This window comes from Poecilia reticulata, linkage group LG16, assembly GCF_000633615.1.
Source record: "Poecilia reticulata strain Guanapo linkage group LG16, Guppy_female_1.0+MT, whole genome shotgun sequence".
In the NCBI taxonomy this organism is placed as follows: domain Eukaryota; kingdom Metazoa; phylum Chordata; class Actinopteri; order Cyprinodontiformes; family Poeciliidae; genus Poecilia; species Poecilia reticulata.
This window is the reverse complement of record NC_024346.1, coordinates 5690790-5715720: the sequence shown is the minus strand read 5'-3', so window position 1 is coordinate 5715720 and position 24931 is coordinate 5690790. Positions and strand designations below refer to the sequence as shown.

The following is a 24931-nucleotide window of genomic DNA, read 5'->3' as shown; positions in this document are numbered from 1 at the left end:
TTTTTCCGTGACCTGACCACTGCTCTTCGCCCAACCCTCAGATACGTTTGTCTGGTCCTGTCTGTCCTAAACCCTGTGCCTCCCAGTCCTGTGCCACTTGTCTTTTCCACTGTGCTACCTGGATCCCTCATCCCCCACAACCCCAGGAAGGTTAGTGATCTTTTCCCTTACAGACTTTTGGCCTTCCCCTCCTACCTACAACCCTCTAACCTGATTCTCTGTCCTCAGAGGTTCCTGCTCCTGGCTCGTGGTTCCCCGTTCCTATACCCGGTTCTCAATAAAGACCTTATTGATTTTTACTCTGTGTCTGACTGAAATTTCGGGTCCTCAGGTCTGAACGTTACAAATCTATGGTTTCCTTGTTACTGTATCAAAGCCATTAAACCGACTTGGCTCAACATTTTAATCAATCCAGAGCTGTTTTATTCCAACCTGTGCAGGTATTTTGTCTCACCTGATTAAATTTTACACAGTTGTGTAATAAAATCTCGTGGCACCAGATCTACTAAGTAATAAAACATGAAGTAATTTCTTGTTAAAATGAAGTCTGTCTCATAAGACGATATCCTGCTGCAGTTAGCATGGGATTAGCATTAGCATTTTCTCAATAAGTTAAACTTCAGCTTCGCTACTTTGGACATTCTTTTGAATTAAGATACATTTTTTAAACTTATATCTGAATCAGATTAGGGTGTTGTTCTCTCAGTAAATGTCATGTTTTAGAGTCTTCATAGCCTGTATACTCCAGTAAACGATTAATCGATGAAGACATTAGTTAACAAATGTTACTATAAGTGACTAATCATGATTAATCCGAGTAATCAGATCAATCCGATTGGGGTGTTGTCCTTCCAGTAAATGGCACGTTTGAATCTTTAGAGTTTATATACTCCAGTGAACGACTAATCGATTACTAAATTAGTTGACAAATATTACAATAATCAATTAATCATGATTAATATGATTAATCACGATTAATCGCAACAGTCCTAGTTTGCTTCATTATTTCTTAAATAGGGGAGACGGTTAAGAGAAAAAGTGAGAAACAAAACAGAGTAAAATGTAGGAGAATTAGAAGTGGTGGGTGACCCGTGGTGAGAAGAGAGGAGGCCAAGAGGAAACTCAAGGAGAAAAGGAGGGAAAAACTGCAGCCAAGAGAGAAGAAAGGATAAAAAGGAGACGATCGAAGCAGGAAACTGGGTCTGGGAGTGACGATGACGGGTCAGGCTTAATATTCAGCATGGCTAAAATCACCTACCTGTAATCTGGAAGGTGATGGAGAGGAGAGGGGGGACACTAGGCTTCTGCTGTCTTTGGGTCTGACCCGCTGTAATTACAGGGGAAATAGCTCTATTAGCTACGCACACAGCAGGGAGACGGAGACTCTGTCAGACATGCAAGCAGAGAGGGGGAGAGACAGGCAGAGAGCCGGGCCTCGCGACCTCAATGTGTTTACTATTAAACACAGATCGAATGTTCTCTTTAGAGGAAGGTAATTGCTGTTTGGAGTTCATTTGTTTTCACGCTGACAATTCAGACCTCAGGTCATGGATTAAAAATAATCAGATTCTTTTGTTTTTACGGAAGGGGAGAAGGGAAGACAAGGACTTACAAAAACATACACCTACCTGACCAGCAGAAACAAATCCCACAAAAGACTGGAAAGAATTAGCTTTTTAGGGTGAATTCACATCAGTCCTGTTCGGTCCATTTTAATCGGACTCTAGTTCGTTTAGAAAGTCCAGTTTGTTTAGGGTGGTGTGAATGTGAAACCAAAACTGAACTACATCTCAGTTCGATTAAAATTAACTTTGGTGATTCTGATGTGAACTCCAAGCGGACCAGAGACCGCTCTAAAAGCAGGATGTGGACTATAGCGCAGGGAATTCTGGGTAAATAAAACCAAAACAAATGAGTTAGTCTAGCGCTAACAAGTGACATGAATCGTGGTCTTTTACCAAAAACAAGAGAAATCCTACAACCACTTGTCATGATAAAAGATTCTGCTGGATGATAAACTGTCCCAGTAAATATTGCAATAAACTACAATATTGTTTTTTTTAGATAAATTTCAAGTAATATACTGATAATGGAATAATAATTCAAGTTCGTCCTTTAAAGATCAATAAACTTTATTTTAAATATCCAAAATAAAATATGACCAAAAATAATAAATAAAATTAAAATTAAATAATATCATGTGATTAAGTGATTAATTGCTGACGCTATTACATTTTTGTTTACGTTTTGTAAAGAAGGAAGCTGCCGTTGTCTTCTTCAGAGGTTTTTTTGTTGTTTCCTTCAGTAGTTCTTGGTGCAACGCCACCACAGGCGAGGAGGGGAACAGGTTTTTCAGTTGATTTGTATCATTTGACACAAAGCAGTATGAAAGCAAACCGCACCTGCTGAAAATGGAATGGAAAAACACTATCTGTGTTTCCATGACAAATGTGAGTAAAACTTTATTGATGTTTCGCTAATGTTGAAAAGCACAATTTCTCAATTGTGGCGTTTCCATTAAATAATAAACAAATAAAATCACACAGGAAAATGTTTGTTCAAGCAATAAACCATTAAAAAACATGCAGCGCCATCATCCTCCCACCACTTCCTGTCATCGTCTTCAACGTTTTCGCCAGCAGTAACATCTGGTTGTCTGTCGGTCACTCGTGATGCAAAAAAACTGTTTCCATTGTGTTACATTAATTTAAATACAGCTGAAAAACCTCCCAGTCCTATCGCAAAATCTTTTTATCAAAAAATGTTTGTTTTTTTAATTTGACCTTTCAATTAGGCAAATTTACCTTTATAATCCTAATTTGTGCAATTTGAAAGTTAATGGAAACACAGCTCCTCAGAGAACCATAACCAGATGTCCAGCTTCCTGCAGTTTCATCACTTTATCACTGAAAAGCAGTCAGATTTCAGCGTGACGTTTATGTTCAAAAAGCAATATTTACAGCCCGTTTTTAAGCAGCTGCTGTAGGTAGCCGGATGGATCCAGCAGCATATGGTAAACGTCAACAAGCAGCAGAGAAATGCATGTTGGACTGCCTGTGTGTATGGAGTCGTTTCATTGCTTGGACACAGAAGAGAAGCAATATGTTGTTTTTTTCCCCCCCTGTCAGAAGTGATGTGTGTGTTTGTTTGTTAGCTTACAGTTTGCAGGTCAACATGCAGAGATGATCTGTTTTCCCTAAAAAAGGTGTTTTTGTAAAAAATGTTTTCACCAAATGAATTAGTAACGCCATGCCTGCATGCGTTGGTTTGAAGACTTTCAAGAAGTCGACCGAATGAATTTCACAGGCATCGGGTTTTACTCAAATCTTATTTGTATACATGAAATTAACATCAAAAGGAGGCATATTTAAACCACTCAGTCTATAGTTAATGCAACTCATCAAGTTACAGTCTTACAATGTTAATTATACATTTTTATAGAAATATTTTTTCCTTTAGCGTTGCACTCATGAATAAACTGAGAACAAATTTTGATTATTTCCAGTGACACCTCATCATAGTTCACATTTTGAGCGATAAATATGCACCTTATGTGTATAATTCATGCTTTTAAAATTAAAACCTTTGTTTGCATTTAATTTTATGTGAACCACACACAAATGAGGCCATGTGAACATTGTAGAAAAAAAGTCAGTAGTGGTAGTTTCTTGAGGAAACAAAAAGTTTTGTTTTGCATATTATTTCATTACAGGACAGAATAAATGTTATTCACTTTTAAGAACACAAACTTGACTTCATTCTTTTACTTACATAGTAATTAAAAGGTGGTTTTGCACTACGAAACCACCAAATCTTTACCAAGTATTTTTAGTTTTGTTTACAGTGCAAATATCTTAGTAAACTTGAATTGAGACAACACTAATTTAAAAGTAAATGATCAGATATAGGAGTTTGTTTCAAGTAAATATGCCCTAATATTGGTGGAAAAATAAGATATTTGCACCAGAAACTGAAATACTTGGTAAGATTTGGTGTTTTTGCAGTGTGGAAAAAATTCAAGATGCTCAACAACTTGTCTTGTATCCTCAGAGAAAAGTCTAGATGCAATTTGTCAAAAATTATGATTATTACAATATCAAGTATTTACTGGATGCCCATTTTCTTGAATTATAGTTAACAGATGTTTTTGCAGTCATCTAATTACACACAGACACATTTGTCCCTTATGTTTTCAGATTTTATAAGGAATCTGTAACGTTTCTTCCACTTTGAGACAGCTCTGTGGCGCCTCCTTGTCTTAAAGAACCAGAACCAGATGTGGAGTTTGCGCCGGCCTCCTGCAGTTTCATCACTGAAACGCTGGCAGGTTTGATTCGGCTGCAACATCCACAGAGCAACAGTAACTTCTGACGCAGACGCTGCAGGTGAGCTGGCTGCCAACAGGTAGCAGAAACATGCATGTTGAGCCGCTTCACCCAACCATCGTGCATTTATGACCTAAACTGGATTTACAGGAAACGTTCGACTTTGTCCTGAACTAAAAGCTCCAACGTGTTTGTAAATCATCCTAATTAATTGCATATTTTCGTTTATTCTTGTTTTCAATTGAGCAGCAAGGACAGTGGAAATGTTGTTTACTCAGAAGAAAAACAAGTTTGGATTTATTTTCTTGCATATTTCAAACTCTTTATTTAGCACCAATCTAAATATTCTCACTCATATCAACAAAACATTTTTCAAACTGCAGAATATTTAGTATCCTCACATCGCCCAAACCCAACTCTGTAACTTCAAAATGATTTTAAACTCTCTACTTTTCCCACTCTCATTTACAGAAGAATTTCTCTCTACCTTTCACCAATCAAGAGGAAAGTGATTTCATTTCTCAAAACATAAAAGAAGAAATAATTTGGTTGTTTTAATATCTATCATTCAGAAGTTGTCTGATTAGTTTCTAGAAGCTAAATTATAAATGTTGCCTTCATTTTTAAGCTGTGATAGATCTGCTCTCAAACACGCCATTTTATACCGTTAGCTTTTAGCATTAGCACAGCTAGCCCCTGGCATCCTTCAGCATTAATTTCTCACATGATTTTATGGGATTTTTTGTTGCCGTCGTCGCCATGTTGCAGTTTAAACCTGGAAAAAATGCTACAATTGGAGCTAATATAAACAGGTGATGCTAATGAGTATATTTGAGATAAAATCTTGATTATTTGGAAAAACCCCAGTTCACAACACAAACCTGAAGACTTCAACCTAGATTTTACAAACACTTTCAAGTCTCCATTTCTACTGCAGAGCCCAAGTTCAAATCAAATTAGCATGGCAGAAATCTAACTTTAAAATATCCTGAACCAAATATTGGCTTTTCTGAATGGTTATTTATTGCAATCATCTCTCAGCTTAAACTCCTAAAGATGAATTTGTTTTAGCTTGAAGCTACGCAAAAGAAGAACTGCTCCTTTTAGTTTGCAAACCACCTCTAAACTCACGTTGATGATGATCATTGTTCATTTCTGACATTCTAATAAGTGAAAATCAGCAAACATTAGCAGAAGTAATAAAAAGGATTAAGTGCAGCGCAGGCTTTTGTTTTTAGTGTCAGCGTTAACATTCTCAGATACAAATTAAGACATTTTTAACTGCCAGGGATTATGCCTCATTAAGCCAGTTTATGCTAGAGAGAAACAAAGCAGCTGCTGCTTTTGTAAGAGCTGTTTATAAAGAACCAATTAAAAATCTGCTCTAACAAAAAAAAAAAAAAAAAAACACCCTTTGCTCTTGAACTGGTACAACTTTGTTGGAAAAACCCTAATTTAGGTTTAATCTCAACCTACAAGCCATTGATCCATAGTCAATGATATCAGTGCTATTAGAAAATAAAAGGGTCATAATAAATATCCAATAATTATATTAGGAGGGCTGGACAAAATGGCTGTAAAAACGTATCACAACATAAGCATTTCATATCAGTAGATATCAATAATTATTTAGTGTTTTGTTTTAAATATCTGAAATACTGCCCTCTGGTGGTGTGACCTTTTCTGTTTAATCCAGTTTCTACTGCACTCCATTGTTTTTTTTATTTTTAAGCAGTTATGAGACACAGTGGCGAAATACATTAAACTGCCGGCTGCGCAAGTTACTTAGCAGGTCGTTACTAGGCAACCACAAGTTATTCAGCAGGTTGTTGCTAGGTAACCAAAGAAGTCGGTTGATTCCACCAACCTCTGCCTAAATCCCCCAGAATGCCGTGCGGTTCTGGATCGGAGTTCAGTGAAATTATTGAATATTCTACCATATGTATTATCTATTGATATTGATTACATATCTATCACAATAGATATTGTTATTGATTTATTATTCAGCTCTAATCGATAGTTAATCTAGTCTACTGTTGTTTTTGTTGTTGTTTTTAATCATTTTAAATGACCAAGTTATTTTATGGTAAATTTATCCAGGGAGCGCTTAACCGTCCAAAAGTGTCAGAATTCCCACATTTTTCCAAAAACATGTTTAGCCAATAAGGGCAGGCCTTATAAAAATCGGCAGCAATCAGATGTTCCAATGAATGGCTGGAAAATTGTCAGCAGGACTCAAATGTTTAGTGCGTAAAAGTGCATTCCTCTGTGAAAGCAGTGAGGTTTGTTTGGTTTAGTAGTTTTTATTGCAAGCCCATGTTTTGTACTTTAATGGTTGTATGATTTAGTTTTTTCAGTGATCCATGGTGATCTGAATTAAAGAGAAAATAAAAAAGCTGAAAAATTACCCGTAAAGGCTGCGCTGAATGTTGATCAATTGTATTTTTGGTCGAGTTTCTAGTGCAAGTACCTTACTACACTTGAAATAAAATAAAATTAACTTATAACTTTTTGGCAAGATATAAGAGCTTGTTTCAACTCAGTAATTTCTTAATATTGATGGAGAAATGCTTGGTCCTTTGTCAGATTATTTGCTTAGAATAAGATATTTTTCCCATCTTATGAGATAAATAATCTGTTAATGGACCAAGTATTTCTTCATCAATATTAAGGAATTACTGACTTACAACAAACTATATCTTGTTGAAAAGTTACTTTTAAGTTATTTCAAGTGCAGTAAGATATTTTCACTAGAAATGAGTTTAAAAATATTTGGTAACATTTTGTGTTTTTGCAGTGTGAGGGGCTGCTACAGGACAGTTAATAAAAACAAAAAAGATTTTTACTCAAACTCTTCACAGTCGCTGTGTCATAAAATAAAAATGACTTCCACCAGCCACAATAAAAAAAGAAAGCTTTATTTATCCATCAGTTCCATCAAATCCACACCTGAGGTCACTGAGCCTCCTGGCTTCAGCCTTCGCCGGATGAAAAACACGCCGCGTCCGACTGATCTGAGGTCAGATCGAAGCTACTTCACCACAAAGATTAGGGTTAAGATTCAGGAGGCGGTAAGCTGATTCAGAATCCCAGCCCGGGGCGATCTTCCTCCCTTTTACATCGTGTCATTTATGTATGAGCGAGAGGAGAAGCGGCAGCTTTCCCTGGCTCTCCGTCTCAGAGGTGCGCCGGGAGATTACCCCCCGATGGCGGAGAAATCCTGCGCCAAGGAGATAAGAACTCGCTCCATGTAAACTCACCAGCCACATGCTTTAGGTGCAGCCAGTCGTTGCATCACCGCGTGATTCGACGCAAAAGTATTTCACAGTTTCAAAAGGCTTCTTACATCACCAACACAGGAGGACTCGCGTTAGCCTTGTGGTCAATAACGTATGAAAAAAAAAACAATCTCTTTTCATTATTGGATACGAAATGTGTTTTGTCGTCTTGTGCCGGTGGGTTTCATCGTAGCTACGAGGCTCATTATTATTTAATTAGGACTCGCAAGTAAACGACTGCAAATCAATCTGACGTCTGATGAACAAAGCAGACGCAATGCAAATGGACTTCCAGTTCTTTCTTTTTCTGAGTCAACATCTGGTCCAGACTTCTTCTTCTGAAACATTTAAAGAAGAATCAAAAGGAACAGAGCTGTAAAAAAATAATGTGACATCATGGATTTAAATGTCTGATGCGGCTTCAGTTTGCTGATCCTAAATTTAACCAGTTAACTGAGTAATTCAGTATATTTCTGCTTAGAAAATTACAAAATGTTCTTCAGAAAAGGGGGTTTACTTACTGAGAAAAAAATATATTTTTGTGCGTTTAAATAGTAAAGGAAAAAATTAAGTACACCCCAGCTGCTTTAACTGGGTTGTTTCTTCAAACATTTAAGATTTTAAGAAACTTTAAATGTTTTCTTTAACTGTAGAAAACATTTAAGGTTGACCTATTGTGCTTCCTTAAAGGGTTAGGATAGATTTATGGTCTATTCAAAACATGTTCATTACATTTTGTTTTTAGCACAAAAATCATTCTCAGATAACGAGTTTTTAGCTTTTGGGCGTCTTGTGACTTTAAATCCAAATCATCTGCTGCTGGCCACGCCCTCAAACTCAATTCACACTTGAAAATACACAACCATACATCTTTAAAAAGCAGAAGTGGAGCCTCCTACACAACCAACAAGATTGCAGCAAGTGGTTTCTGGATGGTAAGTATACAATAAAACACTCTGTCTCTTCCAGCAGCCATTGTACAGTGAATACAATGATAAAACCAGCTGAGCAAATGTGCTAGAGCTCCACTTTGGTTGCTAGGTAACACAGAGCATGACTCAACAGTTGGGAGGTTTTAGAAATGGCTCATTTTCCAGACACCAAAAAACTTTGACTTGTTAACAAAACACAACTGGTTTGTTTGTTTCCTTAAAGCAGTTGAGGCCCAAATGGAAATGAAAATAATTCACATAAAAACCAAATTTAGAAAATACCAAAATCAGATAAAAGTAAATTTATTTCCAGTTCTTTTTTTTTTTTCCAATATAAAATGTATGAAACTTTAACAAAACTGCCGGTGTGTGTCTGTGTCTGGTGAATTTCTGGGTGATGTTTTTTTATTCAGTGGGTAGAAAATGCATGAATTTTACTCTAGTAAGAGTATAAATACTTCATAATAAAATCACTCAAGTAAAAAGTAAAAAGTACTCCATTTATACTACATTTTTCCAAGTTTACTAATGTAACTGAGTAAAGTTACCACCCAACTCTGCCTGAACTGAAAGACAAACTTTCTCTTTATATAATAACTATGTTAGATTTTCTTGAAAGATGAAAATTGCAGATATATCATCTTACGTAATTTGCAAAGCCGTCCGTTTACATTGAACTAAAACGTCCTCCTCCTCCTCCTCCATGTTGAGTGAGACGAACATCTTCTGACACATGTTGCAAGCGGACGTCACTCCTCTCTTCACGTGATCAGGGCGATCAGCCGCCACAGGATTAACCTCAGCTAATGTCTTTAAAACGCTCTGAAGAGGGCAGCTTTGACTCTAAGCTGGCTTGACAAGTGTCAGACATGGAGGCGTTTAAGGACTCTGCAGGACGAGTCGCAGCCGGACACAAGCAGACAAGTCCTGGCTGCAAACGGCTCGTTTTGTTTCCAACAAGAGGACGTCAGCGGGTAAACGGGTCGCCGTGTAAAGCTGGGCAGACACAGGAATTACTGATAAAACGGGCTAAAATTTTATAATTCAGGAAGTTTTTCTGTCCAAGTCGCCAAGAGTGTTGAGTCTAGTTTATTTTAGCAACAGTGATCACTTACTGATTCTGTCAGATATGTACTTACATAGAAGGAGACTCAGAAAAATTGATCCCAACCCCCAGAGTGTTATTTCTATTTTTAGTTTGCTTTGATAAAAACAATGCGTCTATGTTTCATAATTTTGAATTTCAATGTTTTTAATATTGATTTTAATATCTGCTTTATGTTCTACTTTTCTTTCATTTCTGAAGTTTTAATGGGAAGAAACTTGTTTTAGAGGCACTTTTATAGAGAAAAAATATTAAATATTTGTTCTAATTTATAGGTTTTATTTACCAAAATGGCCTGTCATAATGGACATTTTCAATATCAGTTGAAACCTTTTCTGTAGGTGCTTTGAGCTTCTCGGCTCACATCTTGTTGCTCCATTTGTAAAGCATCACATCTTTTCAGATGTGCTATTCAAATTGCGGCTCTGATTATGAACCCTGCAGGGCACAAGGTGCTAAAACATGTGAGGTATATCCTATAACATATTCTGCACAGGACCGCTGCTGCTGTCGGGACCCAAAATTTACTGCTGCTTTTAGTATAATAATGAAGATCTGAGGCCATTTTTTCTCAGGGTGCTGCAGACTGATCCCACCTGAATTTCAATGAATCTAGAAGACAAATCCTCCCTAAAGAACAAGAAAGAGGATGTGCCCTTAATATTTAAAAGTGTTTTAATGCCACGCTGCAGCCAACATTGAAGATGAAAAGTAATTCATGCAGAAAGAGGCAGGATTCTGCATAAAGAGATGTACACATGTAGCTGCAAAAATATAAATAATAAATAAAAATGGTAAATATAGAGTATTCATGTTTTCTCCTGGTCATGGGTCATCAATTATTTTTATAGTACGATAAGCATTCACACAAAAAGATACAGCAGATATATGGAGTGTCTCTTTTCCTTTTGTACACAAACTGCTGTGTCTATATTTATGGTTTAGAACTATAAATATAGACACAAGAGGAAACTAAGACAATAAACAGGAAGTATTTTGAGCATCAAAGAGAGGACGTCATAAACCAGGACTACAAAATAGATTAAAAGAGGGAAAAAAGAGGATATACTAATCTGTTTCCTTCATTAAAAATGGTTCATCGTCCTGAGGTTGACTAATCAACTACCAGTCTCTCTTTTTGTGAAATAAATATTTCATACAACCACAAATCATCTGCTCAGAAGGATTGTTCTGATTTAGACAAAGTTTGACCCAACAACAAACTTTTGTCGACTCAAGTTCTAATTACCAATCATAAGATATCACAGTTTAGCTAGCTTGGTAGCTAGCTAAACAATTAGCTTTTCTGAATTAATTCTAAAGTGCTAATTTATTTGGTTGTTTTGTTGACTTTCAGTTCAATAAAGTTCAGCATCTGTGTCAAATTGTACTATTTGAAAGGCAGATACAATTTGAATTTAAGCTAGCGCTTTATCATTAGCTTCCGCTAAATACTGTATTGATATAGTGATTTAGAGTTAGCATAGCTAATGTTTATGATTAGCGCTTTAGGGTTAGCGCAATAAACATTTTAGTTAGTGGTGCCCACTACTGGTTTTGACCATTAGCAATACTGGTTTAAAATGAAAATACCGTTACAACAGAATTTTACTACCACAGTGGATGTTTTGTAGTCATAAACTGGGATTATTTCCCCAGCAGAGACCAGCTTGTCAGATTAGAAAGCTGTTATAGTAGCTGGTGGCCAAAATGATGCCTTCAGGCTTTTTGCCTCAGGCTGTTTGATGAGCATCTTTATTTTCTCCATGGAGTCGATATAGAAGATTAATTGAGACAACCTTCAAAATATGGGCCCTAATCATACATTCTGCACTCTGAGTTTCAGATAATATATATCAAAGCTAATTTAAATAGCTCTCAGTATTCACTCTGCTGGTAAAAACAACAGCCTGGATGCTTGGTGCGTTGTGTGTTGTGCATTCAGGCTGCGGAGCGAAATTTGTCCCTGAGATCGTTTAATAAAAAGGCAGCTATAAAATTTATTTAACTTTCTTAATCAGCATTTGTCAATACACTGGAAAATCTTAACGCTGGATTTAGTGATGCTCTGAATTAGGACAGAAATGAAGCTGTTGCATTTTAGTTTAACATTCAGAGGTGGTTACAACAGTAAACTGTTATGTTTGTTTTTGTCTTACTGCAGTTAATGTCTCCAATTTTATCTTTTTTTGAGGGTTTTGGCTTTATGTTGTGAGGAAGTGAGTTTATTTACTTAATTATAAAAATAAGTTGTTTGTTTTTACTCTGGTTTTGAGTTTTATCATTTAAAACATCTGAAACTATACAAAACTCTCCGATTACATTGTTTCTAAAAACACAAATAATCCACTACAATCAGTTAGTTAGTAGTATTTTTAACAAATTACACTTTTGTCATATTTTGATGATAATGTTGTACCTATTCTTATTGTAATATTATTTAAAGCAACACTACAACTTTTGGCTCCATTCGGTTATATTAGATTACATCAATTTACGCAACATTTGCAGCCATTTGGGAAAACAAATATATTTCATCCACACAAAAATTTAAATCACCAAAATTTACTATTTACAAACTTGTGAGGGCGTAAATTGTGGATCATTTTATCCATCCATCCATTTTCTAACACCCTTGTCCCTCAGTGGGGTTGGGAGGGTTGCTGGTGTCTATCTCCAGCTAACGTTCTGGGCGAGAGGCGGGGTCACCCTGGACAGGTCGCCAGTCTGTCGCAGGGCAACACAGAGACACACAACCATCCACACACACACTCACACCTAGGGGCAAATTTGAGTGGCCAATATACCCAACAGTCATGTTTTTGGACTGTGGGAGGAAACCAGAGTACCCGGAGAAAACCCACGCATGCACAGGGAGAACATGCAAACTCCATGCAGAAAGACCGGGGCCGGGAATCGAACCCAGAGCCTTCTTGCTGCAAGGCAACAGCTCTACCAACTGCGCCACTGTGCAACCCCATTTTATTTTATTTCAACTGTAAATTAAAAAAAAATTAGATTTGGTGATTTTTGAGGATGACACTCGTCAAATTGTAAAGTTAGTTACTGGTTTCTCAATTGTATGTTGTTTGTTTATTACTTTTTATTTTTGTGTTTTTATCATTTAAATCAGTTTGCTGGAGACTCCTTTGCATGTTATTGTTTAAATCTGGAGGTTTTGTGCATGCGCTCGACGCTGCAGGACCGGAAAAGGATTCTTTTACGCCCTATCCGAAGCCGCGTTGCTGCGCTGGTAGAACGATTCCCGTCACCAGATGAAGCCTGGAGACGTAGGAAGTATTGATTTGGTGCTGCGTTCCCCAGCAAACGGGAAAATAAAGCAGAAAAACTGTTGGAACAACAACTCAAAAACAAACCTTCTTTTCTCTCGCTCTCTGCGTCGGCTACGCTACATGCAGACGCGTTGCCATAGCAACTGACAAGAACGCCAATCATATGTTTCAGGGTTCATCAGTGAATCCTCAAACAGTTCCCACACAAAGAAAAGAACATTCAGTTTGTTACCGTTTCACGTTTTTAGGCTTGATGTTTATTTTGTGATTATTGATAATTGATCGCTGAGGTGGATTAGCTGCCGCTGCTATCAGCTAATCTAACACAGCGGATTAAACATCTGCTCTACTGATGATCTGGCTGAGTTGGCGTTTATGTCGCCTTTCTTTTATTTTGTAACTGAACCAAATTCCACAGCACAACTACATGCTAAGTTTGTCATAGTCAAGCTAGCATTACTGACCTGCTTCCTTCTTCCTTACTACTTTTGTCCTTAAGACTTTTTCCTGACCTTGTCATCCAATTGTAACCTTGACAACTACTAGCAAACCACTGCGTCACTTTTTCTGTTATATATCAGGCGGACAATTAAGATTTTGAGAACTTAGCAGCTAAAGCCGATGCTAGTCAGGAAGCAGCTTTTTGCCCTCCAGCGGGGAAACGGCGGCAGGATGTTGGACGCATGACGTCACGCTGCAAGAGGTCAACACAAATAAACTGAAGGATTGAAACGGCCTCAGCTTTACCTTTGTCTTTTTCTTTGAGGTTGTTCAGGTATTTCAGAAGCTCTGCGTTCGCCTGGACACAATAAACTTCCCTGGTCTGCAGGCCTCCGCCGCAGAGCCCGGTCATGTTGGTGCGCCGTCGGTCCTGTTGGCTCAGCAGCACGTCGACCCGGCAGTCGCTCCACTCCGTGGTTCTCCATGTGTAACTACAAGGACGACATGAAGCAGCAAAGCAGGACGGACAGGAGAGTGGGTGTAATAAAGCGTCAAAATATGCACATTTTAAATCCTGCTGATACAAACTTATGTAAATATTATATGTCACATGGTTTCAGCCAGGAAAATAACAGATGTCTAAATTAAAGCGACAATTTCTTTCACTCAAAATCCAGTTTATGTAGCTTCGTTTTAGGTTGAAGTCTGGATAATGAAAATTACATAATTTCTACTCAAATTTTACTGGATCAGCAACAAACTAAAGCGACAACAATTTAAATTTAAAGTAGTGACACATTTTGTAAGAATGGGTGTGGAAATTATTGTATCCCCAAAAATTAGGAAGGATTTTGCACGTTTGCCTAAAAATTTATAAAAATAAAGGCGTATATTTTGCACATTTTACACTTATCCATAAAAACAAAAGTTTTGTCACCTTTTGGATTACATTTTACATATTTAGGAATATTTAACGATTAATTAAAAGCAGCTTTTTGTGAGCCAAAGTAACAAAGTAGACATGTTTACTATCAAAGCAAACAGAATGCAGAAAAAATTAATATTTTCCATTATAAGAACATTTCACTCTGTGTTGAATAAAAACAAAAAGTCTTCATCTGTACATCCCTGACGTTACATTTTAAAATGTGTAGGAGCAGCAAAATGTGAGCAGTTTGACAGAAAACCAAATAATCCCTTGGATTGGATTAAAACATGTGGCTTCAGTTTGAAGTGGGCTGAAACTGAGCCGTGTGTCAGACTGAATGCAGGAACATCGTCTGTGAAAATTCAAAATAGCCTTACAGTCTCCCTGCAATTGCCTTTACTTTTTGTCTGGCACCAGCCCAGCCACTTGTACTAATCTCTATCCGTATGCTGACTCTCTCTCTCTCTCACACGCACACACACACACACACACACACACACACACACACACACACACACACACACACACACACACACACACACACACACACACACACACACACACACACACGAACCACCCAGGAGAGCAAATTATCCTGGTGATACGTGAAAAGGGAGGTCAACAGGAAGTGCGTGCTGCCTGAGCCAACGCTTTTATTTTTCTGTATGGCGCGAGAGCGTGACTGAAATACTGAATGAGTCCCTGCAGTATTTCATAGCCGAGTCTGAAAACTGCAAGAAAAGGCAAGGATGCCATAATAACAACAATGTATATTTACAGTATAAACTGGATATTTATGTAGCATTTATTAAAAAAACACCACAACCAGTTTTTGCATCACAGTCTGAATCAGACTCAACTTTTCTAGTTTTAGGTCAATTTGGATTAAAAAAAAATAAAATTACCAGACTAAATTCATTTCTGTGTTCAGAGATTTTTTAATGCTTGATTTCTTTAAAGACAGATGCCACAGAGATCACTGTGCCTTTAAAAGCAGTTTGAAAAATTCACTAAAGACCCATGAATTTTCACCAACAGATCAGAAGTTGTAGTTTTGACACCAGCAGTGTTAAAATAGTTCTGGGTTTTATTTCGTTGTAACTTTTTGTTTGACCACTTCAGCTCGTTTTAGCTTTTAGAGTGTGTTTGTTCATTAAATATTGTTTGATTTTACGTTACACTGCAAAAACACAAAATATTACCAAGTATTTTTGGTCTAGTTTCTAGTGAAAATATCTTAGTTTACTTGAAATAAGGCAAAATTGACTCAGTAAGATATAGGAGCTTTTTAGTCAATAATTCCTTAATATTGATGAAAACGTATCAGTTCCTGTTTTCCCTGTCTAAGCTCAATCATTATATATTTTTTAATGCAATTTTGGTTACCAAGACATCATAATCCATTTATTTTGTATATTTAAAATGTTTTCCATTTCCAGTGTTAAATTATCTTTATAAATTTAAGTTTTCTTTATGTTTAGGTGGGTATAATATCATTATTATTTTGGTGGATTATGGCCTCAAAAATCACAATATTATAAATTTTTTTTGCAATAATTTCTGGGGAAATGTAAGTTTATTATTGTGACAGACTTAAGCAGCATCAGATATAAATTACCTTGCACAGGGAGGAACGCTTCCCCCCGGAGGTTCACAGGACTCCGTCTCCTCCAGGACCGGACACTCAACGCCCTCGCCAACAGAGAACTGGAGCACCTGTCGTCTCCGGGTGCGGGTTCCCCTCGGAGACTCGGGGTCCGCGCAGGCCTTGGAGCAGGAGCTCCAGTCGGTCCACTCCGTCACCTGGCAGTCTTTAGGGAGGACGCAGGACTGGATGGTCAGCGGCAGCTCCCGCGGTATGCACAGGCTGGGACAGAGAGGACAGAAGACGGGCAGGTGTGAAGGACAAGAGGCACAAGACTACAAAGTGGGGAATTTTTAGGACTGGAAGCAGAAGTCAGAACCCTGAGGAACACCAGGCTAAAATTTTAAGGTTATCATGCAACATTTTGAACATCCATTTTGCTCTAAGGCTGCGTTCACACTGCAGCCTGAAGTGACCCAATCCCCCCCAACCCTTTCTTCTCTTTTCTTTTTTTTTGCCTTAATGCGATATGTACCTGATCTTTTCAGGACAGTCTGAACAACACAGGTCGGATTCTTTTTAAATGTGACCCAGACCACTTGGGTATCCGTCCGATTCAACGTGACGCGAGTCTGAACGGCCAGGCCGCGTTCATCCGACCTGAACGTCATTGATACTCGACAAACGTCACTATTTAGTGTTCTGATACGCGCAAGAAAAACAACAACCATGACGGTCTATGATGAGGACTAAGTAGTTATATACTAGCTCCAGTAGGGCAACAACTTCAAACGTGTAAGCTAAGCTACACCGTTAGCTTCCATGTTTACTTCCGCAACACTGAGCTCTTCTTCTTCTTCTTCTTCGGCGGTTGAGAACGTTCTGTGACGTTATTGCGCCCTCTACTGCGCATGCGGGACACTTTCAGGTAGTTTGCAGTACACATTGGAGATCACACGTGTTTGGAAGTGTGAACGATCAGAATTTTGTTACTTCAGGCTGCAGTGTGAACGTAGCCGTAAAACAGCCAAAACGCTTTAAAAAAACAACACCAACAAAAACACCCAGCTGGTTTTTGGATTGAGTTAATATTTTTGGTGTCTGGAAAACGATCAATTTCAAAAACCTTCAGAATGTAATGCTACAAATCAGCAGGGACTACTTGTTACCTAGCAACCGCAACAAAGCCCAGCCTGTTACCTAGCAACCTAAACTGAACTCCAGCACGTCTCCTCAGCTGGTCTTACTGCTGTACAATGACTGCTGGAAAAGACGAGGATATTTTTTTTTACCTTACTATTTAGAAACCACCTGCTGCATTATTGTTGGTTCCGCAGGAGGAACTACTTATTCTTTTCAAGGATGTATGGTTGTTTAATTGCACATTAATTTGCAGCTGTTTTCACATGCGAGTGTAAACATTGAGCTGGGGGACACGATCAGCAGCTGCTTATTTGGGTTAAACAGTAACAAGACACCCTAAAACAGATCAAAATAGGCAGAACTGACCAGACAAAAATCTCCTCCAAGAATGAAAAAAAAAAAACGTTTCGTATAAGCCAGAGATGGAATACTAGATCATATTTAAGACCATCAAACATGCAGAGCTTGGCAGCCAGATCCACTGTTAAGGCATAAAATGGAGCCAGTCTGATCGCTTCACTCCACAGATTAAAATCCCACTGATTCTCCAGTTTGAAGCGAGAACCCTCTGCATTTGGACACGACATGATTGGGAAAAACAATCAGCATAAGTAATGTTGCCACGTATCTTTAAATTACAAAACTGAAGGAATAATACTGAACTTCTGCAGCTTTACACGATCAGGTTCAAGTTTTCATGCTAATGATCCATTTAATGTGTTAAAAAAAATCTAATCCTGTAAAGAAATGCAGCCTCTGTGGAGAACAAGTGATTTAAAAGCCTTTTGTTCATCAGCTAATGTCATCCTGGTTTTCAAGACAAGTCGCCGCTCTGAAGGTCTGAAACTTTGGCTCCTCAATATCCAGTGACAGATTTAGGGAAAGTATATATATATAAATAAATAAACGTTTTCTTTCTGCCTTTGACGCTGTCATTAGCTGATCTTATTAGCATACATGGTGCATAATGAGGTTCACATCTAGAGTGAACCAGGACTCTTTGTATTCATAAGTCAAGTGTTAAGACAACCACAACAGGCTGTGATTCATTGTTCGCCCACATCTTTTGATCATCTAACAACATTTAGTCGTAATGAGTAACCCGTCCTACTTGGGTCCCTTTCCAATCATTAGAAATTTGTTCCAACCAAAGCCGTCTGTTTTCTGCGACTCGTTCTGGAAGTCCTCTCCCTCGAGGCGAAGCAGCTGACGAGCTATTAGTGCTAATTACAGCTCTGCTTCATTTAGAAGCCTCTCATTTAGACGCTACCACCGCACTTCACCTCCAGCATCTCTGATTTCTTATTTTTTTGTATAAATCAAGAAACATGCGAGCTGGGTTTCTTTTTTATCTCGCAGCTCCTGTGTCTTTGCAGATTAAGACACCTCTGCAGGCTTTGAAGTAGCACCGAAGCGACACTGTGAATAATCCTGGGTTTGTTTTTCCGCCAAGCGCACATGGTGAGCTGGCTCGTTTCTGCTTTTGGAGGAAAACAATGGGAAATTTAAACAGTGAACGTGACGCACCGACGGCTCGATTTCTCATTTCAGATGGAAGTTGTTGTATTAAAAAGCCGCTAATGCAGCCAGTGACCCATTTTCTCTCCAATCTTTGGATCCTTTGAGCCTTCCCCGCTTGTTGTCCGCATCCATGGACATTTTGGGGTAGATCTCAAAGTTGGAGGAAGAAGTCATTATTTCTTTATCTCAGTTATTCAGACAGAATGAGGACAAAATAATTTCTAGTTAAATAAGTAAGCTGATGCAGAGAAAATGCTCATTTTTAAGCCTTCAGGTTTTAAAGTTATATTCTAACAACGGACTTTGTATCTGTTGCTGAAAAACACGACTCTGCATCTGTCAAAAGATTAAAGAAAACATGTTTTCTGACTTTTGAGGCTGAGAAAGAAACATTCACACATTTTGTTTATTTCACTTTAATCAAACTCTAGTTTGTTATTCTAGAAAGGTCAGCTTGATTTGGGAGGTTCTGACCTCTGATGAGGACCAAAAAACAAAAAACCTCAGTTTTCGGTTTGATTAAAGTGAACTCCGGTGCAGGAAGCGGACCAAAGCGCAGGGCATTCTGGGTAAATACACCAAAACAAGCACGCAAGGCGAACGCTACTCCGAAACCACAAAATCTGATCAAGTATTTTTGATATTTTTGAAATATCTAAGTACACTTGTGATAGATTTCAAGTGAAAATGTAACATTTGATACATTTTCAGTTAGTGTGGTTCTCTTTCCCACTGCAATGTGTGAAATGATCCAAACTAAATGAAAAACCTGTTCCCCTCCTCACCTGTGGTGGCGCTGCAATAAGAACTACTGAAGCAAAACAAGTGTTGCTCTGAGCACAACTTCCTTCTTCACAAAATGTAAACAAAATTGGAGTATCTTCAGATTTTAGTGGTTGTAGGATTCTTCTTTTGCCTTTGGTAAAAAAATAAAAAAAATAAAATACGAGTCATTTCTTCTGGCTACACTAACACAAAATCTTACCAAGTATTTTTGGTTGGTTTCTTGTGCAAATATGTTACTTGAAATTAGACAAAACTAATTTACAAATAACTTCTCAGCAGAATACTGGAGCTTGTTTTCAGTCAATAACTCCTCAATACTGATGAATAAATACTAGTTCTACGCAGATTATTTCACTAAAAACATGGGAAAATATCTTGTCATAAACATTTTTTTGGAAGTTTTAGCACCTTTTACTTGATTTGTCCTGTTGCCCTGAATCACAGCATTGATCTGCTTTTTGCCTCCTGCTACATTGTTAAGATAAGATAAGATATTCCTTTATTAATCCCGCAGTGGGGAAATTTACATTGTTACAGCAGCATAAAGGGCACAGCAGAACCAATATAAAAATCTATATATACACAGTAAAATCAAGTGAATATAAAAATACTGAAACAGTATTGTTTGAAATATAAATAAATAAATTCCAGGTTTATTGCCTGTAGTAAAGAGTAGTGGACTACTGGGAGCAGCGGGTGTTGTACAGTCTGACGGCGGCCGGTTTTAAATATTAATTTAAAACACCGAAATTCTGAATAAGCTTCAAGGTTTTCCTGTTGGAAATCTAAGAGGAAACGGCACACAAATTAGAACTGGTATTGAATTATTTTGTTTTTGAAAAAGAACTTTTGTACTTATAAAAAATAAAATTGAAATAAAAATAATTCCTTCACTTATAAAGTGGGGAAAATGTTTTGTTGTAAGTGAAATAATCTGCTAATGAAACTAGTAGATGTTCATCAATATTAAGGAATATTACTGACTAAAAACAAGATCCTATATCTTGCTGAAAAGTTACTTGTAAGTTAATTTTGTTTTATTTGCATTAGAAACTGGACAAAAAATACTTGGTAAGTTTTTGTGTTTTTGCAGTGTAACCTGAGAAAATGACTTGTGTTTGTTAATTTTTTTTACCAAAAACAAAAGAGAAATCCTACAACCGGTAAAATATGACGCTGCTTTATATTTGTTTACATTTTGTGAAGAAGGACGTTGTGCTCAGGGTTTTTATGTCATCTTCTTCAGTAGTACTTAATGCAGCGCCCCCACAGGCGAGGAGGGGAACAGGTTTTTCAATTGGTTTGGATCGTTTGACACAAAGCAGCGTGAAAACAAACCTAACCGGCTGAAAATGTAACAAATGTTGTAATTTCTCCAATCGAATACAGACTACAGGACTATCAGGTGTGAAAACATCCTTAACGTTGTGCAGTAGAGGTAACATTTTCTCTAAAAACAAAACTGATCAACAAGCAGAGGAAGCCAGAAACCTATTTTTAAAGAAAGCCACCAGTGAGGAACCAGTGAGACACCGTGAAGAAGGAAGCGTCCCAGTGACAGATGTTCATCAAACAAAATTGGAAATGAAGCAAGCAAGATGTTCGGGGGACGCCTGGCTAGGACACGACTGGATCTCTGCTTCTCTGGGAAGTTTGCTCCAGTTTCCACAAGAAAAAACAACTATGAATATTTCAGAACAAGAAATAAACAAGTCAAGGATTAATATTAATGCTCCTAAGAGCATGCAAGTTGTTTTCAAGGGTCCTTTAAAAGTATTGATCCCAGTCAGTGGCGAGAGCCCCACGCTAACAAAGCATCAACGGCTAGATATCCCAGAAAAAGTATGCTTTACCATAGAAGATATGCGACTGAGAGATAAATTCAGGCTTGCAGCTGTTTCCTGGAGTAGGAAAACCTTGATAAACCCACCAAGATCAAAGTCTGCCGGGAGCGGCTGTGACATTTAATACAGGGAAGGAAATGGAGACAACAGCTCATTAGAAGAATATAGATCTGCCCTACAGTTATTCTGAAAAGCCAAATGCGTGTTACTCCACAAATTAATGCCAGTTGTAAAAAGGATAACCTTTGGCAACTCAATGTTTCATCACTTTCAGTTGAATAAAATGAAGCTTTTAAACGCGTTTTGTGGATGTGCAGTTGTAGGTCAAGCTTTCTTTCTCGGAGAATAAGAAGTCCCAAACCAAATACTCTGCAAATGAAAACAGAGCCGAGCACCGAAGCACATAATAACCTCTTTTCACAACCAAATAATCCACAACTCCTCATTTGGGGGTTCATAGGAGAGCGATCGTAAATACGATTGTACCAGTTCTGTTCCCCTGGGTTACATATATATATCCTGCTAAAGTCTAACGGGTCCACAAAGTGTAGCTATAGCAGATGTGTGCGTCTGACAGCTGCACAATATTGGCAGGAAAAGGAACGTGGAGCTATTTTACGGAATATGTGAAATTGGTCTGTCTATTCACAGACACCTTGACTTTAACAATCGTGTCATAAGAAATGGGGAGGATGCAACTCAGACTGGAAATTTGCTTTGCTTCAAATATGAAGCTTTCTGTGAGGACAGATTTATTTTAGTAACAACAGGAATCATGTTCTGCTTGTCATAAGACAGATGAAAGTCTGAGGGAGTTTTTTTTTTTTGTTGGACAGGAGGCGATTTCCATCCAAAACATTTTAATAATAACGGAAAACGCACCATCGGAAGGTTGTTATTGTTTTATTCTGCGTCCAATTCATAATGTAATGAGAAATTATCAATAATTATATTCAAAAATATGTATCTTGATGAAGTTATATGTAAAAACACGATAGTTTAAATGGGACCTACTATGCAAATTTGGCATTTTCCACATTTTTCGACTTCCATTTGGGTCTCAACTGCTTCTATAAACAACCTAAGCACACAAAAAAAACTTTTTCTGGCAATAACTTAAGGTTTTTTAGTGTCTTATAAATGAGCTGTTTCAAAAACCTCCCAAAAGTTAAGTCAGATTTGACCTACGCCGCTTCCTAGCAACCACAGCCAAGCCAAGTCTCGTTACCTAGCAACCACACCCAGGTCCCAGCCCTGTTACCTAGCAACGCAAGCAGAGTTCCAGCAGGTTACTTACTCATAAAGTAGTACCAAAGAGAAGGGAACTAAATACTAATGCACACCACGCTTTGTATATTCTTCTAAATAATGCTGAAAATCAGGCATTAATTTTATTCCACTTCAAAGTTTTTTGTTGGTATTTTATGTTAGGTCGAAGTAATGTAGTAAATTAATGAAGTTTGGTGTTGTACCATCGAAAAGTATCCCAAGATTTGCTTTCTTTGCCCTCATCAAAAAAAAAGAAAAAAATTTTAAATTAAATTTAAAAAAGGAATAAAAAGACATGCATTCTATAAATTGTATGATGAGCTAAAACAGTTGTCAGGATACTTCTATTAGCCTTTATCAGAGCAAATCAATAATAAATGTCCAACAATTTAAACCAAAGCCAAACTTTACACAGTTAATCCCCAATATGTCCAGCTAATAAGTTATTTCAGTTCATTTAGAACACAGGTGTCCAAAGTGTGGCCCAGGGGCCAATTGTGGCCCATGACAAGATTTTGTTTGGGCACAAGTCAAACTATTTTGGTCAGTAGAAAACAATGAATGACCCTAAAAAATGTGTAAATTGTTTTTCTTTTAATAGGGCAACAATCTGAAACCCTGTTAATGTTTTGGATCTAAACAGATTTCATTATAAAACTGTGTTTTTGTTGTCAATCACAAAAATCACAAACTAATTTTTAAATGTTCAATTCAGTGAATTTTGTGGTCTGCCAAAAGTTTAAATTTATCAATTTTAGCATTCAGGACGAAAAGTTTGGAGACCCACTGCTTCAGAAGGTTCCTCCAGATTTTCCAACAACGCATAAAAAATTAAAAATCCTCTACAAGTTTATGTAGCGATAGTATCTTGACGTCTTGTGTGAGCAAATACTCTCTCTGACAGGTTTGGCAGAAACATACAAATACAAGTTTTCTCTAGAAACATTTGATTTTAGTCGACTGCAAAGTTTACACTGACAGAACTTCCTGTCAGACATTTTGCTCTCAGATACATTGTTAGACGGGACGAGTGTGCAGCGAGTGAACAGAAACTGACAGCTATTAATCTCTTATTTTCAGTCTGACAACACGTCTTTGTAGCTCTCAGCGAGGATAATGGCGGGTCAAACAGGTTAGATTTGACATGAAGAAACTCAGATTTAAAGAATATGTGTTGGATAATAATTCACCACTTAAAGTGTTTTGAAGAGCTCCAATTTTTTTACTTTCTTTTATTTGAGTAAAATAACTGACTTGTCTCACTATTCTTTTTAAAATGTTGAAACCATTAGCTTTCTTCCTATCTGCAATCATTTGAACTTGACCTTTTGAATCATCAAATGTTTCAAAGCCAGAAAAACTTAAAATTACACAACATAAAGGACAGTTAGCCTTTTTTAGATACTAAAAAAAACTTTGGAGATGCAACTTCTTAAAACAGACAACTAGCCAAGTATTCACAACACAGGAAAAAAGATGGAGTGAGACCTCCTGTTTTCCTTGGACATCCCTGATGTATATAAAGGTGTGTGAAGCTAATGATGTATATAAAGGTTTGTGAAGCTAATGAGGTCAGAAAAACAAAATCTCTCAATTCAAAACATTTTCTTTCAGAATTGAAAATCTGGCTTCAGAAGAGGCATGAGGATAAAACGTCATTCACAAAAAAACATGTTTTAGCAGCAAGTCACCAGTCAGACCATTGACAAGACCATAGATAATGCTGGAGATACCAACGTTCCTCAGGTAAGAAAATGTTTTTGTCTTGTTTTGCTTTAATCTGCTTTACTTTTTGCTTCTTCTGTCACTCAAACAGCATCTGCTGATGTCTGCCACATAAAACAAATCCATGTTTTTATCCCTGGAAATGAACCGCGGCAGTGAAATCCTGTTTCTCACCTGCAGCGTCTGAGTCGGATAAAAGGAAACGGATAAAGTCTGATTGTATGTTTTCGTATTTTAACTTCTTCTTATTTAATGGACAGATGTAGCTGTAGAGTGGAGTGACTGTATCATCAAAATAATATTTCCTCAGAAACATTTTAGAGATAACTCAAAGCATTAAAAGTAAAAACATCACGTAGCATCCCCTGCTACATTTTTCTCTCATTTTGTATCTATTCCTCAAATGCGGTCATGAAAACGAACACAAGTAAAACAGGAGACATTTAAAAATGACCCTCTAAATATAAAAAGCTTTCAGTTTTATTTTAGATTCATAATTGCATTTTAAACTTTTATGACCTAGCAATAAGTTCTCTGTCATTCTGAGTAATGCTCAATTTCCTAAAGAAATTTAAAACAAAAAAAAACACCAAATACGTTTTTTTTTTTGTGTGTGAAAAGCATCAAAGTCACGGCTTAGATTGATCTCATGTCACAGAGAGACGTTTTTTTTGTCACTTCCTTCCGCAGAACTCGACATCAAATTCACTTTAATGGTAGTTGTTCCTCTTAGCTTTGACAGCGAGGCGCTAAAAA

The 24931-nt window shown here is 37.4% G+C and overlaps 1 protein-coding gene across 8 annotated transcripts in view; it reads right to left on the bottom strand.

The window, feature by feature from the left end:
* The window catches only part of thsd7ab (thrombospondin, type I, domain containing 7Ab), a 224881-nt gene that overhangs the window by 103439 nt on the left and 96511 nt on the right, over nucleotides 1-24931 (bottom strand). For 5 of the 8 annotated variants that reach the window (XR_535685.1, XM_008430970.2, XM_008430964.1 and 2 more), the window contains exons 3-5: nucleotides 15921-16169; nucleotides 13681-13865; nucleotides 1259-1327 (exon numbers count right to left, since the gene is read on the bottom strand). Coding sequence is in view for 7 of the 8 variants with exons in the window: in XM_008430970.2 (XP_008429192.1) it covers nucleotides 1259-1327; nucleotides 13681-13865; nucleotides 15921-16169 (503 nt within the window). In the remaining variant the exon portion in view is untranslated. The remainder of the gene's footprint in view (nucleotides 1-1258; nucleotides 1328-13680; nucleotides 13866-15920; nucleotides 16170-24931) is intronic. The other 3 variants (XM_008430966.2, XM_008430969.2, XM_008430971.2) reach the window with 1 other exon arrangement.